The following is a 19,666-nucleotide window of genomic DNA, read 5'->3' as shown; positions in this document are numbered from 1 at the left end:
ATTCTGCATAAATCCAAGTAAATGAGAAATATTATTTTCCAGATCTGTTGATATTTATAAAAGCTTTAAAAATTTTCATTCAAACAAAATAGAAATTGGGTTTTGGTATAGTTTTTTACTTTTGTGGGTTAGTTAATGCAGGTATTCCTCAGATAAAATGAAGGTAATATTAATCTTCATCTCTCATTTCCTAATGCCTAGAGTGAGATAAATTTGCCTTTCCTCTTAGCACTAAGGGATCTGCATGAGGTACATGGAACATTTTGAATAAGAGCAAGAATGCAAATTAGGTGCAGGAGAAAAATCAAACTCAGAGGACTTTGGGCTGTGTGATTGTATCTAGCATGGAACTTGGACACTGAGATATTTGCATTCCTCTCCAGCACCAAAAGTGATTATTTCTTAATTAATTCAAGGTCCTGTGATGCCGTGCTATGTTATGTTGACTCTCAAGATACAGGATTTAGATCTATATAGTGTTGTCACTGAGTCATGTCCGACTCTTTGAGATCCCTCGGACTGCAGCTCACCAGGCTCCTCTGTCTGTGGAATTTTCTAGGCAAGAATACTGGAGTGAGTAGCCATTTCCTTCTCCAAGTAATCTTCCTGACTCAGGGATCAAACTTGGGTCTCCTGCATTGCAGGTAGATTCTTTACCATTTGAGCTACCAGGAAAGCCCATAAAGTGTTGTACTAAATACTTTTTGATGCTGTAAAATACTATATTCCTGCCTAACTGTGGCCTTGACCACTTAATTTTCCCCTTATCTCTGATAAAGGTGTCATGGATTGGAAAAACTGCCCTTGGCACACTTTCTCTTTATCTTATCCTTGAGCTTTAATATAGCCTTCTTAGAGCCCATTTCTACTTCCTTCTTTAGGGGACTTTTGCTAAGATGATAGAGGAAGTGTAGAAATACATTGGACTTGGTAGTAATTCTTAACAGTCAGCTGAGAAACCTTGAGTAAATGATTTTATTATTCAAAAAACTTGTTTATCATTTGTTTAATGGACATAAGAATGCCTTCCTTGCCTCTGTCAATAATAGTTCATCAGACTTATTGATTATATTAGTTTCCTAGGGCTGCCATAACAAATAATCACAAACTGAGAAGCTTAAAACAACAGAAATGCATTTTTTCCCAGTGTAGGAGCCAGAAATCTGATATCAAGGTGTGAGCAGCATCACAGTCTCTTTAGAGACTCTAGAGGAGAATTCATTCTCCTCAGCTTCTATTCACTGCAGGCATTCCACGGTTGTGGCCACATGTCCACATCTGCCTCTGCGGTCACATTCTCTCTTCCTCTTCTCTGTGTTAAGTCTCCCTCTGACTTACTCTTATGAGGACACATGTTAACAAACTTTCTTATAAAGATACATGTTATTGGATTTAGGACCCATTGGGTAATCCCAGATAAACTCTTCATTTTAAGATTGCCAACTTGATTGCATCTGCAAAAACCCTTTTTCAAGTAAGGTAACATTTAGAAATTCCAAGGAAAAGGACATAAACATGTCTCCTTGGGGGTCACCATTCAGACCACTATACTAAACACCATCTTCAGATGTCTAAGAAAAAATTTCCTTTGATATTATACATTTAGAAACAGTATATGTAGGGCTTCCCTGGTGGCTTAGCATAAAGAACTCGCCTGCCAGTGCGGGAGACAGATGTTCAATCTCTGATCCCCATCCCACAGAGCAACTAAGCCCGAGCCACAACTCTTGAGCCTGTGCTCTAGAGTCCAGGAGCCGCAACTACTGAGTCCATGTGCCATAACTACTGAATCCCTTCCATCATAACAAGAGAGTAACCCACTCTTGCCACAACTAGAGAAAAGCCCATGCAGCAATGGAGATCCAGCACAGCCACCACCCCCCGCCCCCCGCCCCAAACAGTGTATGTAGCTTCTTAAAGAATTTTGGAATATGCTTAAATTTCATAGATTACTTTAACAAATCCTAACTTTTGTAAAGTGAAAATCACAGCCCATCCTCTGTACATTTCATTTGCCAGATTTTTTTTTTTTTGGCCAGATGTTAATTTTGCAAATATTTATAGAATTGTAGTGCATGGTTATAGAGAAATAAGTGTTTTTTTTCTGTTAAAAAAAAGTGCTAACTTTTTATATATGTAATTGCAAAATGTTGACTAAACATTATCTTTGGAATTAGTCTAGGAACTTCTAAAAGAATTCAGTGATAGTTTTTCTAAAGTCAAAGTTAAACTTGGTCAATATTTTATGGCTAGATATATATACTTTATTATCAAATATTAGGAGATTTGGATGGAGAGGGAAATGGCAACCCACTCCAGTATTCTTACCTGGAAAATCCCACGGACAGAGGAGCCTGGCAGGCTACAGTCCATGTGGCCACAAACAGTCAGACATGACTGAAGCGACTTAACACACACACAGGAGATTTGGAAATGAATCAACATTCAGACACAACTGAGCAACTGAACATGCAACATTCATATAAACATTGAGATTATTGACATCAGGTGGCATGGTGAATGATCTAATGAGGAAAAAAAAAGGCGAGGGCCGGGAGGGGGGGGAAGAATGACCAATAATCTAATTAGGTGACTCAGAATATCCAGTTGCATGTGGCACACGTGGTGTATTGGTATGTAGAAAATTATAAAGGTACTGGAGGAGACTGGCTTCACAGAGTCTAAATTTTTATCAATTCATTACAGTCTGATTGTTTCCAAACAAACTTAGTGTTTGAAGTAAAAATACATAAATGCAGTGGAAATGCTATCATCTATGCATCATATTCCTAGGTATTATACACTATATAGGCATATATCTACTATGTTGAAACCAATGGATTTGATATCTTTATTGCTTTGCTAGGTTTTTAGAAATAAACAGACACAATACAGTGCTAAGAACCTAATTAAATCTCTTATCCATACCTACTGAGCAGAGCACCATTTTCCCTTGGTTTTGGTCTTCTTGCCATTTCCATTCCATTTGATTTGATCAAGAAAAAATGAATTAAATTTGCAAGTAAAATGACAGGAGACATTTCTCAAAAAGGCATAATATCTACTGATCTTCTTTTCATCTATTCCTTTGTCATAAACATTTGTCTGGAAAGTGCCTTCATTAACTCTGGCTCCTTGTTGCTTAGGCTTGTATCTAACAGAATGAACAATAGCTATAATTCTATGATTTCAAATAAAGGGGACCTAGACCAAAGTAAACTTTCTGCATCAGGGCAACAATAACAGATAAACTACCCTGAAACAAATAGAGAATTTAGGTTTGCCAGCTTTAATTTATCTGAAGAAAAAGACAATGTAGAGAGAAATGGGATATTTAAATAATATAAACAATAATAATGGCCACTATTGTTTTATTAAAACACAAAGAAAATAAACAGAAGGGAGGGAGGGAGGGAGGAGGGAAGGAGAAAAGAGGAAGAAAGGAAGGAATATGCATATAGAACTAATAAGTGACCATAGCATTATCTAGGTAGCCAGTCAATGAGGTCGCTAAGAATCGGACACGACTGAGCAACTTCACTTTCACTTTGCACTTTCATGCATTGGAGAAGGAAATGGCAACCCACTTGTGTTCTTGCCTGGAGAATCCCAGGGACAAGGGAGCCTGATGGGAGGCCGTCTATGGGGTCGCACAGAATCAGACACGACTGAAGCGACTTAAGCAGTAGAAGCAGCAGCAGCAGCAAGCCTGCTACAGCAAAATACTTCAGACTGGTGGCTTCAACAACACAGTTTTCTTACAGTCCCAGAGGATAGGAAGTCCAAGATCAAACTGTAGGCAAGATAGGACTCATCCTGAACCCTTTTTTTTTAAACTGGTTATAGATGGTCACCATCTCCCTATACATTCTCATGACCTTTTCTTTGTTTCATCATGGATAGAGAAAGAGCTCTCTGACATCTCTATATTCTGTAGACACCATCCTACAGGATCAGGACCCACTCTTATAAACTTCTTTAACCTTATTTACTTCCTTCATCTCACATGCTAGTAAAGTAATGCTCAAAATTTTCCAAGCCAGGCTTCAGAAATACATGAACTGTGAACTTCCAGATGTTCAAGCTGGTTTTAGAAAAGGCAGAGGAACCAGAGATCAAATTGCCAACATCCATTGCATCATTGAAAAGCCAGAGAGTTCTAGAAAAACATCTACTTCTGCTTTATGGACTATGCCAACACCTTTGACTGTGTGAATCACAAGAAACTGTGGAAAATTCTGAAAGAGATGGGAATACTGGACCACCTGACCTGCCTCTTGAGAAATCTGTATGCAGGTCACGAAGCAACAGTTTGAACTGGACATGGAACAACAGACTGGTTCCAAATAGGAAAAGGAGTACGTCAAGGCTGTATGTTGTCACCCTGCTTATTTAACTTATATGCAGAGTACATATGAGAAATGCTGGGCTGGAGGAAGCACAAGCTGGAATCAAGATTGCCGGGAGAAATATCAATAAGCTCAGATATGCAGATGACACCACCCTTATGGCAGAAAGTGAAGAACAAAAAGAGCCTCTTGATCAAAGTGAAAGAAGAGAGTGAAAAAGTTGGCTTAAAGCTCAACATTCAGAAAACTAAGATCATGGCATCTGGTCCCATCACTTCATGGGAAATAGATGGGAAACAGTGGAAACAGTGTCAGACTTTATTTTTGGGGGCTCCAAAATCACTGCAGATGGTGACTGCAGCCATGAAATGAAAAATGCTTACTCCTTGGAAGGAAAGTTATGACCAACCTAGATAGCATATTCAAAAGCAGAGACATTACTTTGCCAACAAAGGTTCGTCTAGTCAAGGCTATGGTTTTTCCAGTGGTCATGCATGGATGTGAAAGTTGGACTGTGAAGAAAGCTGAGTGCTGAAAAATTGATGCTTTTGAACTGTGGTGTTGGAGAAGACTCTCGAGAGTCCCTTGGACTGCAAGGAGATCCAACCAGTCCATCCTAAAGGAAATCAGTCCTGGATATTCCTTGGAAGAACTGATGCTGAAGCTGAAACTCCAATATTTTGGCCACCTGATGCAAAGAGCTGACTCATTTGAAAAGACCCTGATGCTGGGAAAAATTAAAGGCGGGAGGAGAAGGGGATGACAGAGAATGAGATGGTTGGATGGCATCACTGACTCGATGGACATGAGTTTGAATAAAGTCTAGGAGTTGGTGATGGACAGGGAAGCCTGGCGTGCTGAAGTCCTTGTGTTGCAAAGAATCGGACACAACTGAGTGACTGAACCAAACTGAACTGAAGTGAACTTCCTTAAAAACTCCATCCCTGAAGACAGCCACAATGGTGGGGGTGTGGGGGGTGGAGTCAGGGTTTCAACATATGAATTCTTGAGCCACACAAGTTCAGACTATAACAAACATTTATTAACTCAGTTACGAAAGGAAATTTTTCTTATAAGGGTACTAATGTACCTTTGAAGAAAGGTCATTTGATTTCCAATTCCAAATGATTCAAAGACCGAATATCAAGAATCAAGAGGAAATTCTTTCTAGAAACCAGAGAAGATACTTACTTGGATGAGGAGCCCTTTCCTGAATGTAGGACTAAGTCATCCAATTTCAACTCAGTAAAACAGAACTCTGGTGTATACCTCTTTAAATGATGGTGTTTCAGATATTTTACAGCAATGTTTCTTCCTCCCTGAGTCTTCTCTACTTGAATATAAGCATCCTCAGTTTATTGTTCATATTACAGGACATGAGGCAGGTCCAGGGAAAGACTTGGAAACCATCAATATTTCTCTTAAATTTCCATATAAGACCCTGGCTATATATTCTTTCCAATAGCCTGAAACTGAACCTTCTCACTGATTTATTTGAACCATAATATAATCCTCTATGACAAAATAACATAAATGGAAATAAATATGAGTCCCACAAAATATGGCTAATGATTACTTGCTTATTCATTTATTCAGCAAATATTTGCTGAGTATTCATTATGCATCTTAAATTGGTTATTTGTTACTTGGAAGTTCCCTAGTTCATTTCTGTATCCCCAGTGGTCTATCATATACCCATTATGACAACATTTTTTGTGATGAGTGTTTTGATGAAATTGAAAAGGTTTTTAGAAGACTATATAACTAATTTATCTGGGGATATTGGGGATGACTAGTAAAGGAAATTTTTCCCAAAGAAGTGATATTTAAGCACAGACATAAAGATTGCCTAAATATTAATAATTCAAATTAGGGCTAAGGAGGAATAGAGAGATTATCAGGCATAAAAAAAAAGAGCACGTATAAAAGCCCTAAAGACAGAAGATGCTTAACTCAGAAAAGAGGGCTAGAACAAAGAAAGAAAGAAGAGAGACAAGACCAAATAAATGTAGGTTAAACAATATGACTAATGTTGTTATAACCATCTTTGTTCTGCGCCAAGTCCCGTGCTGGGGACTGAGAGGAGAGCTGTGACAAAGGCTAGTTAGGCTCCCTCAAGGAGCTTAGAGTCTAGCAAGATAATACACAAATGTATTGAATATTATCTATTTGTCTCTATAAAGTCAAAACTATTGCACAAAACTTCTAAGAACTTAATTTTAAGATGGCTGCCTTTGTTACAGCTTCTAGCAATTTCCAGTAAAATTATAACAAGTGTTCTGGAATAACACCTTGGCAAAACTAAGAATATAAGTAACTTTTTTTTTTTTTTTTTGTTTATTAAATATTTAAAAAAAAATCACATGCTCCCCATCCTGAACCCTCCTCCCTCCCAACCTCCCCATACCATCCCCCTGGGCCTTCCCAGCGCACCAGCCCCAAGCATCCAGCATCGTGCACTGAACCTGGACTGGCATCTCGTTTCATACATGACATTTCACATGTTTCAATGACATTCTCCCAAATCTTCCCACCCTCTCCCACAGAGTCCATAAGACTGTTCTATACATCAGTGTCTCTTTTGCTGTCTCGTACACAGGGTTATCGTTACCATCTTTCTAAATTCCATATACATGCGTTAGTATACTGTATTTATGTTTTTCCTTCTGGCTTACTTCACTCTGTATAATAGTCTCCAGTTTCATCCACCTCATTAGAACTGATTCAAATGTATTCTTTTTAATGGCTGAGTAATACTCCATTGTGTATAAGTAACTTTTAAAAAATGTATTTATTTATGTATTTGTCTGTGCCAGGTCTTAGTTGCAGCATATGGGATCTCTTTCCCCAACCAGGGATTGAACCTGGGCCCCCTGCATTGGGAGCACAGAGTCCTAACCACTGGACACCAGGAAGTCCTCAAGTAGCTATTTGTATTCAAAATTATTCTGTTGTCAAAATCTGAAAGAAATTTCATACATAATGGCATAATTGCAACAAGATGATATAACATGGAAATGCATCTATATATCTTAAAGCAAGCAAGTCTATGCACCTACTGTTTACCTGGTCTTTTCTTTATTTAGTGTGTCCCTTGTATTACTCAGATAAGGAGAAAGGAACCCAACTATACCACTACTAAGGCATATTGTCATTTTAAGTATGCCTGGTGCTATTAGTCCACCTTAACACCTTTCATGATCTTTCCTTCAATAGTTGGTCATAAACAGAAACAAATGGGTGTGGAGTATGAAGCAAGGTTCTGAAAATGAAGTTACTCGTCTTCCTTTGTATAAGGCTCATAAGCAAAACATTATAAAAGGATGAGGAAACAAGAAAATCCCTAGCTGAGAAAAATACTAGGGAATATTCCACCTATTGAGAGTATCAGAGAACTAGGTGATAAGGTTTTTATGTTTCTATCTCAAGGCAACACAACTGCACTAGATGGGTAGCAGCTGGATACTAATCTATCCAGCTGGATATTAGTCCACACTAGAGAATTTAAGAGCCTACTTTCTTCTTAAATAAATCTTGGCAAAATATTGTTCTATATTTGTCAAACTCTGTAACTATATACTCAATTTCAAGAGATGTAATTTAAAAAACATCATTAGTTATGTGTCTATGGACTTGCAGCGATCATTTCATCTTTTTTGTTTCATATATTTTCCAGTTTTATAAAATGTCTGTTTTCTCTGATAAGTCACTATCAAGGTATTATCCTCTTACATGTGTTATGCTCAAAAAGAAAAAAAATGCAGTAAATATAATTAAGATAAGAAGCCATAGGATAGAGCAGGTTAAGTTTCCAAGACAACAAGATGATATAACATGGAAATGCATCTATATATGAAGGACTGTAACGAAGGTTTTTAAATAACATAATAATATAACTGAAGCCAAGTTTTAGAGGTAGTGAACAGCTAAGTCCTTGATATGACTACTTTTCTGCTTTACATCGTTGTGAAGCAAATAAATGAAAGAAAAAATTAAATTGAAAACAAACTAGAATACACTTTTATAAACAGTATCTTCAAATAAGCACCTTCAGTTATCTTAATGCTGAAAGTCAAAAGCTATTTTCTCTTTTTTTAATATCAAGAACAGGTGTGGACCATAATTTCTTATATTAAAAATTGTATTTGAGATTCTTGTTAGTATAGTAAGATAGGAGAAAATTCATATAGGCCTTAACCCTGTAAGTATCCTTCTAAGCACTGCTATAGCTACATCCATCAAATTTTGATTGACTGCATTTTCACTTATGTTGTCTGATATTTTTTTAAAATTTTCCTTTTGATCTCTTTATTAAGTCATTGGTTTTTGAGGAATACATTGTTTAATTTCCATATATTTGTGAGTTTCCTCCAATTATTTTCTATTATTGATATCTAATTTCATTCCATTATGGTCAGAGAATGCATTTTGTATTATTTATATCCTTTTAAATTTATGGGGGTTCATTTTATGGCCTAGCCTATGATACATAATGCAGAATGCTCCATGTGTGCTTGAGAAGAATATTCTGTTGTTTTTGGGTGGAGTATTCTATTAATATGTTAGGTATAGTGGATTCATACTGTTGTTCAAATCTTCTATTGCTTATTTACTTCTGACTAGTCCTTTTATCCTTGCCTGGAAAATCCCATGGATGGAGGAGCCTGGTAGGCTGCAGTCCATGGGGTCGCTAAGAGTTGGACACGACTGAGCGACTTCACTTTCACTTTTCACTTTCATGCATTGGGGAAGGAAATGGCAACCCACTCCAGTGTTCTTGAATCCCAGGGACAGGGGAGCCTGGTGGGCTGCCGTCTATGGGGTTGCACAGAGCCAGACACGACTGAAGCAACTTAGTTGTAGCAGCAGTTGTTTTATTCATTACTGATGGATATAACATGGGATATAATGGATATAATATTGGGATACCAAATCATTACTTTTGAAATCTTAGTTATTATATGCTCAACAATATGTTATGTATGCACAGTTTTATACAGTTGCTTTTTAAAAGTTAAGAAAAGAGAAAAACTATGCATTTATACTGTCTTCTATAACTACATAATTACTTCTCCTGATGTTCTTTGTTTTTAGTGTGGAGTTGAATTACCATCTGGGGTTATTTGTTATTTGCTTTCAGTCTGAAGAACTTCCTTTCTTGTTTCTTTTAAGACATGTCTTCTGGTGACAAATTCCCTCAATTTTTTGTTTATCTGGGGATATCTCTATTTCATTCTTTTTGAAAGACAGTTTTGCTGAATATATGATCCTGGGTTGAAAGGTTTTGATTTGAGCATTTTAAATGTACTAGCCTTCTTTCTTCTTGGGTCCACTGTTTCTATAAAAATTCAGTTGTTAATCTTATTGAGGTTCCCTTGGAAGTGATGAGTCAACTTTCTCTTGCTTTCAGGCTATTCTTCTTGTCTTTTAGTTTCAGTATTTTTTTCTGTCTCTTTGTGAGTGTCTTTGTGTTTACCTTGATTTTTATTGGTTTCTCAAAGTGGAAACTAATGTTTCCAAAAAGTTTTGAAGTTTTTCCGTCGTATTTTTTCTTTTCCTTTCTTTGTCTCCTAGTATTTTCATTGCAGGTATATTGGTGGACTTAATTTTGTCCCATTTATTTCTAGGGCTCTATTCATTTTTTTTCCCTATATAGTTCAGTTTGCAAAATTTCTATTGATCTATCTCCAAGTTCACTAATGCTTTCTTTTGCCAATTCAGATTTACAGTTTAGCTATTGTAATTTTTCATTTAGTTACTGTACTTTTCAACTCCACAGCTTCCATTAAGTTCTTTTTAAAAAATAATGTCTATCTCTTTATATTCTCTACGATATGAGATTGTCATCATTCCTCCATAGTTCTTTAATGGTTTACGGTAGCTCATTGAACACATTTACAATGGTTTCTTAGAAGTCTTTGTTTAACTTGATTTTTGCTTGCTCTCATGGAGCAAACCTGCTCCCACCTGCTTCCTACCTCCCATCCCTATCCCATTTATGGGTCATGCTTTCTTGTTTCTTTGAATGTCTTATAATCTTTTGTTGAAAACTGGACATTTTTAGAGAATATATTATAGTAACTCTGGATATTGACCCTTCAGCCAAGGCATGTTATTGCAATTTGTTCATTTATTTGTTTAGTAACTGGCTGGATTATTTTAGTGAGGTCTGTTTTCCCTCTGCAACGCTAAGCCTCTGATGTTTCACCTCAGGGGATCCCAGCCTTGGCTTTGCCCACAGTCACCAGCAATGGCAGTGGTTTTGGCAGAGTTGTCTCTTTCCTTGACTACGTCCACGTTGTTAAACTTCACTAGTTGCTAGATGCTTTCTGCATTGTTCTTAATTCAGAAATCATCTACATTGTTCTTAATTCAGAAATCATCTAAATCCCTAATCCAACCAAATGTGGGCTCTTTCAGAAAGGTATTTCCCTCAGTGTTTCAGAATTGTTCTGACCCAGGCTGGCTCCTCTCCAGCTCTTTTCTAGTTTCTAGGTTTCTAGGTTCTCTACTTCTCAACTGAGGCAAAACATTGAGCCACTGGCTTTGAAGCTGAGTTGGAGACTATGCTGTTTTTCTCTGAGTGACACCTCTACTTTAGGAGCTGTGCACTTGACATGAGGGTACAGTAGCCTCAAGTCTTTTTGGCTTGGCTCTCCCAGTGTGAAGCCACTGTCATAATTCAGGGCAAGCACAACTGAAGCCCTGTATTCCCCATGAAGTCTTGCCAAGATAGAGCCTCTGTTGCCCAAGCAGGGGCAGCAAGGAAGAAAGGAACCCTGCCTTGTCCACACCAACTCAGAATCTAGTCCATTAAGAGGTAGATAGGAGCAGGGTGAGAACTGGTGACATCGCCCTGCAACTGCTAGCTGTGGCAGCGAGGAAGCTGTGTGCTCTTGGCTGGACCAATTTGGAGTACAGTTTCCACCTCGCAGAGCTGAGAGAAGGGGTGCAGAAGCTAGCTACCAGGTTCTGGTTGGAACACCATACTCAAGTCATTCCTACCAGGCTCTACTATGCTTCCTGAATAAATGTTTCTCTGTTTGGTGCCCTTCTCCAGAACTATTTCCAGAGACATTAGTTTGCTTAAATTTTATTTTATAAATTTTATAAACTGTAATTCCAGTTCCACTGTGGAATTCCCCACATTATCATGCTCCTCATATGTATCTCTGTGTTGAGATATATTCTTATAAGTAAAAAAAAAAAAATGTTTTAAAGGGTGACTGAAATTAAATCCAACATATAAAAGTTATGTTTTATACACTAGCAACAATGAGATGAAAATGTAATATCAAAAAGGTAATAAGTACTAAAGCAACTATATATATATATAAAATACTAAGTGTAATGAAATATGTGAAAATCTCTTGCAGCTAAAATAAAAACATTTTAACATATATTAAATTAAAAAACCACAGTCTTGATATAGAAGACTAAAGTTGTCAATTTTCTTAATGTATTTACATCTTAATATAATTTCAAGTAAAACTCTTACAGGAATGTTCATGGAACTTGGTAATCTGTTCTGCATTTGTCAGAGATTAGCAAATAAGCAAGAATGACTGAAATATTCCTAAAGAAGAACATAATGAGAAAAACAAACATCATGATTTATTATAAATTTTTCATACATAGAAAGCATAATATTGATACAAGATTAGAAAAACAGAGCACTAGAACATAATAGCCTAAAAGGATGAAGATATACAAAGTTTTGATTTGTGAGAACTAAGAATTGAATGTCAGTGGGTAAGAGATAAATTACTCCACAATTAACCTTGGGAAAATCAATGATCAGTACAGAAAAATATCGATACCATACAATTGCTTAAATGTGAAAGGCAATATTAAGAAAAGTAATTTTTATGTAATAATAATTTAAAAAATAAGGCTAAATTACTAATCATTAAAGAGACTGATAAAATTGACTACATTGAGATTAAAATTTTAATAAAATGAAAAGGCATCATATGTTTTAAATAAATAAAGCAGAACTTTATTGAACATATTTGCAACATGCAATTTAAAAGAAATATGTATTTCAAATACCCGAATTTGAAGTATGTGAAACTGCTAATATTCAATGGGTTTTTGGGGGTGTGAAATAATGACAATTCAATTTGACCTAATAAAATAATTAATAATAAATGTAAATACCAACTGAAAATATGGTAAAAATATTAATAGGCAAATAGGCAATTGACTTTCCCTGGAGGTAGCAAGTGAAAGTTATCATAAATGACCCGTAAACTTCCTTTACTTAGTCAATAACTTTCTTTATATAGAAAGAGAGCAACATATGCAGATACCAGGAATAGTAAAAGAAAAAAATGAGTTAGGTCTAAGACTCCTCAATGCTTTTCTAAGTAATAAAGGAGATAGCTTTGTTCTGCAATGAATAATACTCCTGCTGCAGTTTCTAAATTATCATTATAGATTGTTTAAAGAGAGACTATGCAAAGATAGTTTTTCATATAAATAATGTTAACCACAAAAAGACAAAAGCCTCCATTGTAATTTTATTAATTGCATCTTGAAGAACAATTCCCATCTTCTGTTTTGAACTATGGTATATGAAATCATCCACAAATATTCCTTGTACTAATTAACTGTACTCAAACTTGTCTCACACTTTCTGGAAATATAACACACACAGCTATATATTTGGTATCTGTTTTGAGATAATGTTCTCCTGCTTTTAGCTTACTGGCATTTCCTTCTGTCATGGAAATAAAGATTACTAGATCATTTGGAATATCACTGCTTACTTCCACTAGAGACCTCTTTTCACTTTTCAAATTACTAAATAATGAGACACAATCAGAAATAACTTAGAAAAAAAAATGTTAACTCAGAGTTTTTTTCTCTCTAACTGCTTACTATCAAGACACTGTAGGTCTGCATATATCTTAAACAAAGCAAAGACAAATATAATTTATACATTTATTTTAAGAAATGTCTGTCACATTTTTTGAATTCTGGTATTGGCTTCCCTGGTGGCTCAGATGGTAAAAAATCTGCCTGCAATGCAGGAGACCTGGGTTCGATCCCCGGAGGAGGGCATGGTAACCCACTCCACTAATCTTGCCTGGAGAATCCCCATGGACAGAGGAGCCTGGTGGGCTATAGTCCATGGGGTTGCAGAGTCAGACACACCTGAGCGACTAAACACAGCATAGCACAGCACACTGTACTATATGGTACAGAAGATTTAACACATTTACATAAAAATCATTTGAGTGGAATATCTGTTCATGTATTTGAGTATTCTAGAAATCACTGGGACATCCATGACCAGGAACTGTACAACAATGGTTTGGAATGTCTGTCTTAAAATGCAACAATGAGGCAGACAAATGTTCTGGGGTCTGCAAACTTGTCAATATTTGAAAAAAATCCCACTGAAATAATCATTTTGCCCAAATAGTACTGCACACATTAATCAAAGTTACGTTTATTTGCTTTTGGCTTGAATATCAGTATGAAATAATCAGTGTTCCCATCTGAATAGCCCTCTGTCTGTCATTAATTGAAATGAGAAAACAGACATAGATATATATATATATACACACACACACACACACACACACATATGCATATATAGCTACAGTTCATGACATAGGGATGAATGACAACAGAAAGTTGGGGGTGAAATTCATTTTGGGAGTAAAATTTTGAGATTCATAGGGCTACCATGGGACCAATCACTTCTCACTAGTCAGTTCTACTTTGAACTGAAGTATGCCCTTAAGTGTCCTTAAGGGTTGCTCCAGATAAACAGTATACATTTCCATATAATTAATACATGAAAAATGGATCACCTGCTCCTATGACTTCTCATTTAATTCTTATTTGTATAACCACTCTAGGTCTTCTCTACAGAATTTTAAAATATGTGGCATATCTCCTCCAATTGGCAGTAAATTGGACTTTTGTGTATCTTAATGTAAATGCTGTAGAGCATAAATAACTCTTTTTATATTAATAGGTACCTGTGGGAATCAAGTGTATTGTTTTGTATGCCATATGGTCATAAAGTCTATCTTGTAACACAAAGCTTTTCAAATATGGCTTTCAAAATGTGGGGAAATTTATAGTCTAGTTTTCATTGTCTGGATAAAGAACATTAAATTTATTTATGGGGACTTCGGGTAATTTGTGTTCTATAAAAGGACACTTGAAGATTATTTTTGCAAGAGAAATCCTTTGCATTTACAAGGTGAGGGTAAAACTCCATTAGTTTATCCTGAGGCCATTGTCATTGAACCTGTAAGGGTGTGTATGGTCCATGCCAATTGGGAAAATGGGAAGAGGGAAGAAGAAGAGTTCAGGAGTGGTTCAGTGGAGTCGGGATTGTCGTGAGGATTGCAGAGGATTTATGAACTAGAAAAACAAGTGTTGTTCGGGCAGCCGTTTTGAAATGATGCAAACTACTTTAATTTTCATTTTTCCAGATAATTCCCTCAGCATTTTGGCAAAGCATAATGGATTCAACCGCCAGAAGCAAGAAGTCTATCTCTTACCAATCATAATCAGTGACAGTGGGAATCCTCCTCTGAGCAGCACTAGCACCCTGACCATCCGGGTCTGTGGCTGTAGCAGTGACGGCGTTGTCCAGTCTTGTAATGTTGAAGCTTATGTACTTCCGATTGGACTCAGTATGGGCGCCTTAATCGCCATATTAGCATGCATCATTTTGCTGCTAGGTATGTATTTTCTTCATAGCCTAGGGGTCACCATTTTTCTGGCTCATAAATGACTGTAAATAAGGACAGAAAACCCTAACTCGACCTAGAAAATCCTAGTCAATATTGTTTGGAAGAAAAACTCTTTTCCACTTCTCCAAGCTTTGAGGTCACCAAGAGGGAAAAAAAGGATTGTAATAGTAAATGTCCAGGTGGAGAGAAATGTTCATTGCCTTTTTCAATTCCATCACCCGTGAAAAGATAAAGTACGAATAATTGTGGTGGAAGTGGGGATGGACCTTAAGTGGTTACCACAGCAACTGTTATATAAAAAGACCCGCAGAGTTCCGATGCACACCAGTTTACTTCAAGAGGGGGCTCTCCTGTGTCCAAAATACTCTTTTATCTAAATAGTGTATGGGTTGGGTTGCTGAATCCATCCAATCACAAAATTTGGTGAGATAAGATGAAAGCAAACAAGCAAACAAAAAATACTTTTTCTCAAAATTGCATTGTGTTTCTCAGATAGTTTTCTTGATACTAAAATCAAATTAAGATGAAGACTGCAAATTAAGAAAATGTTTTTGTAACTTTTCTGCTAAAGAATTCAATTATAAAAATGAGATTAGACAGTAAGAGGACACAAAAGGGAAGGTATTCATACATCTTATCCTGCCCTTGGAAAAAGGTTATGTCAGTCACTACCTTCCTGGTTATATCAGTTCTGCTCACCCGGTATCTTATATTGAGCATCATTTCCTTCCATATTTGATGTCATTAGCCCAAGTTTGATTTGGCTGATCTGGCTAGTTTCGTTTTTTTTTTTTTTTTTTTCTTTTAATGCATTCCTCTCCCTTTCCCCACCTTTAGTTCTACTTTACCAGGTAGAGGAAAGCTAGCACTTTCACACAAGAGAAGAAGTTGCCCATTCAAAGCTGACATTCACCTTAATATACCACTTTGTCTGTGAATGAACATTATTGTATTGGAAACAGTCTTGAAGAACTTATTAGAAAAACACAAAACATACTCAATATAGTCTGTTCAGCTCCTTTTTCTTTATGGAAGAGAGGCACGGAGTCAAAAAGTATTGAATGATCTGCCCAAGACACACAGCAAGTTACTCATGTTATCTGTGCTGTTTCACATTTTGCATCATTCACTCCAGAGCTCCCAGTGGTATTAAATGTAGCCTTCACCATGAATAGATGCAAACTTGTTATTTTAACCCAGCTTCTTCATCACCATTCAATAAATAGAAGCAACCTAGAATAATATTCACTCAAAATTCAGTGCCCATACTTCAGAAAGGCGTTTCACTTAATTCCCAAATGAATGCACGAAAGTTACATGTTCATAAGTTTTTAAATAATGCCCCTTGCTCAAAATACACGATGTGTTACTTGTGAAATTATATGTCTGTCTGGCTAATTGTTATTTTATGTTTTTCCTACAGTCATCGTGGTGCTGTTTGTAACTCTGCGGCGACACAAAAACGAGCCACTCATTATCAAAGATGATGAAGACGTGAGAGAAAACATCATTCGCTATGATGACGAAGGAGGAGGGGAAGAAGACACAGAGGCTTTTGACATTGCAACTTTACAAAACCCAGATGGAATTAATGGGTTTTTACCCCGTAAAGATATTAAACCAGATTTGCAGTTTATGCCAAGGCAAGGGCTTGCGCCAGTTCCGAACGGTGTTGATGTGGATGAATTTATAAACGTGCGGCTACACGAGGCAGATAACGATCCCACAGCCCCACCATATGACTCCATTCAGATTTATGGCTATGAAGGCCGAGGGTCCGTGGCCGGCTCCCTCAGCTCCTTGGAGTCCACCACCTCAGACTCGGACCAGAATTTTGACTACCTCAGTGACTGGGGTCCCCGCTTTAAGAGACTGGGCGAACTCTACTCTGTCGGTGAAAGTGACAAAGAAACTTGACAGTGGATTATTATAAATAAATCAAAGGGAACTGAGCATTCTGTAATATTCTAGGGTCACTCCCCTTAGATACAACCAATGTGGCTATTTGTTTTAGAGGCAAGTTTAGCACCAATCATCTATAAACTCAACTACATTTTACTGTTGAACCAAAAAGTTAATAATAAAAATTAAAAAGTGTATGTTAGGAGGTTATAAATCTTGTGGAGTGTGAATTAAAGTATGTGGAGTGTCTAGAAGTCTTTGGATATTTGATATTTACCTGACCACCAGAGACAAAGTTTGGGATCCTGGCTCCTCCTTAGAGGAATGGCATATAAAGAGGAAAAAATCAAAATTAAAAAGGTGCTTTCTTAGAAAAATGGACCTGCAAGAAATTTGCTGCTGATATGTGTCTTCTGCGAGGATTTTTATAAATGCAAATGGTTTTTTCCCCTTCGCCTGTAAGGATCCTGCCACTAATGATAAAGCAATACTTGGTCTGCTGTACATTCTGACTTTTTGGAGTTTTGGGAGGCCTCCTAGATTATACGGTACGCTGACCACACATTGTACATAATTGTTGGCCCCACTCATCAGAGACGGAATAGCATCTTTAAATATTGTGTCGAGCCTTAAAATATTCATGTTTGTAATCCATTCCAGGGTGGGGACTGCCAGCTCAGTGGTGGGAGGAGAGAAATCTCATTCGAATGGGCCTGTTCTCTGGAACCAGGATTACTCTTTCCCTCCAGTTCACCTTCTCCCACAAGGATACAAAGAGAAACTGTGTCACACAGTGGACTACATAAGAGGCAGATGGTTTTACTGCTAGCGCGTGAATTTATTTGTTTAATCCTCAAAATAAATATTTTATTGATGTCCATTAATGCTTTTATTTATTAAGGTTGGTAATTTATAGATTAAGGGACTATATGAAAAAAAAAACTAAATTATATCCATTAATAATCCTTTAGATTGTTTTATATAAATATATATACAATGAATGTTTAATACATGTACATTTTGATGAGATGAGTATGGCAGGCAATATTATCAAAGGGAAGCTAATAGTCTCTTTAGAGTAGAAAATGTTATTGTGACTGGTGATGGCAGGAGCAGCATTTTCCCAGAGAAACTTTTGGACTGTTTTCTATTTTGTTCATAATCCTAGTATTTGGTGTTTTTACAACAAGCACAAACATCTGAAAGTATATTGATTCATGTGAATATTTAAACTCTAGACTTTTAGATATCTACATAACGCCCTGCCCAATAAACATGCTTCAAGTTGATCCCACTGTTTTAGAGCAGGAACTGATTTGTACATAATTTTACTGCTTCTGTTTTTAGCACTTCTCTCCCTGATCATCATGATGATGCACAGAACGTATTAGACTCCAAAACAGAACTGCGCTAGAAGATGTGAGCATATTCAATTTGTAACGCAAACCTGCCATTTAGGAGTAGATAATGTATGATAAAACTCAAGTACTACATGCAGATCATTTTAATTTTCTACTTTGCTTTAACACAATATTGTTTATTTACTCCATGTATTGTATTCAGAGAAACTCCTGTATTGTTTCCTACTTTGTGAAATATATTTTTATAAATACCCTTGTTGTCATCACTTTTTTTTTCCAATCAGATGGAAATCAATTAACAGAGTCATCAACTCTAACTAGAATTCTAGAATGTTCAACAAAACCATCCCATGGATCACTTTTTATTTTAAGCATCTTTATGATAAAGAACCAGAGATGAGCAATGGCTTGGTGATGATCACACAGGAAGATAGCAACAGGGCCATTAAAGGAACGTGGGCAGGAACATGGTATATGGTAAGGCTAGTTCAGCTCTGCTAGTTGGGGTCCTCCTGGAAACAAGTGCTAAAGCGGAGTTAGGAGTAAAAGGTAAAAGAAAGGAAACAGGATTGTGCGGGGAACTTTTTCAGACAAGGATACAGATTTTAAAACGTCAAAGTGAGGAGATTAGGAAGCAGGATTTGGCAAGAGAACCTTAGACTGCAATGCAGACCTGACAAATAAGGAGTTCTGAGGGGGTCCCGGGAGAGGAATCTCTCATCGGGTAAAAACAGCCTCCAGTTCCCCTGTCACCTCTCATTGGCTTGGGGTTGCCTGAGAGAAGAAGGGCTTTAGCTGGAAATCCAAACGCATCAAATTCTGGATTGACTACATGGATTTAAAATGTTTAAGTAGGGTTTCTCTAGTGGTTCAAATGGTAGAGAATCCACCTGCAATATGGGAAACCTGAGTTCCATCCCTGGGTTGGGAAGATCCCCTGGAGGAAGGCATGGCAACCCACTCTAGTATTCTTGCCTGGAGAATCCCATGGACAGAGAAGCCTGGCAGGCTACATTCCATGGGGTCTCAAAGAGTTGGACATGACGGATCAACTAAAATGTTTAAATATTACACTTAGAATTTACAACCTCCCAGTGCTCAGCAACTTAACTGACTCCTTACTGAGTTTCTTTGCTTGAGAACAGTTTATCTTTAATACTTATCACTTTGACTATTGAACTCTTTTTCTTGAGGTTAAAATGATGACCTAGAGTGACTTTCATATACACTAGGACTTGGCACAGTGACTAAAACAAATACCTGGTAAATGTAGATCATTAATAGTAGTTGTAGTAGTAACCAAAATTAATATTCTGATGATGTCACACATTCT

The 19,666-nt window shown here is 36.9% G+C and overlaps 1 protein-coding gene across 1 annotated transcript in view; it reads left to right on the top strand.

The window, feature by feature from the left end:
- CDH8 (cadherin 8) overlaps positions 1-18,585 on the top strand; it is a 404,121-nt gene extending 385,536 nt beyond the window's left edge. The window contains exons 11-12 of the mRNA XM_086349550.1: positions 14,807-15,058; positions 16,494-18,585. Of these exons, the coding sequence (XP_086205676.1) occupies positions 14,807-15,058; positions 16,494-16,987 (746 nt within the window). The 3' untranslated portion in view covers positions 16,988-18,585. The remainder of the gene's footprint in view (positions 1-14,806; positions 15,059-16,493) is intronic.
- Positions 18,586-19,666: the final 1,081 nt, after the last annotated feature.

Source organism: Bos grunniens, chromosome 18 (genome assembly GCF_055505025.1).
Source record: "Bos grunniens cultivar Pamir isolate PY7600 chromosome 18, Bosgru_T2T1.0, whole genome shotgun sequence".
In the NCBI taxonomy this organism is placed as follows: domain Eukaryota; kingdom Metazoa; phylum Chordata; class Mammalia; order Artiodactyla; family Bovidae; genus Bos; species Bos grunniens.
Note: the sequence above shows the minus strand (reverse complement) of the source record. Positions and strands in the feature narration are given on the sequence as shown.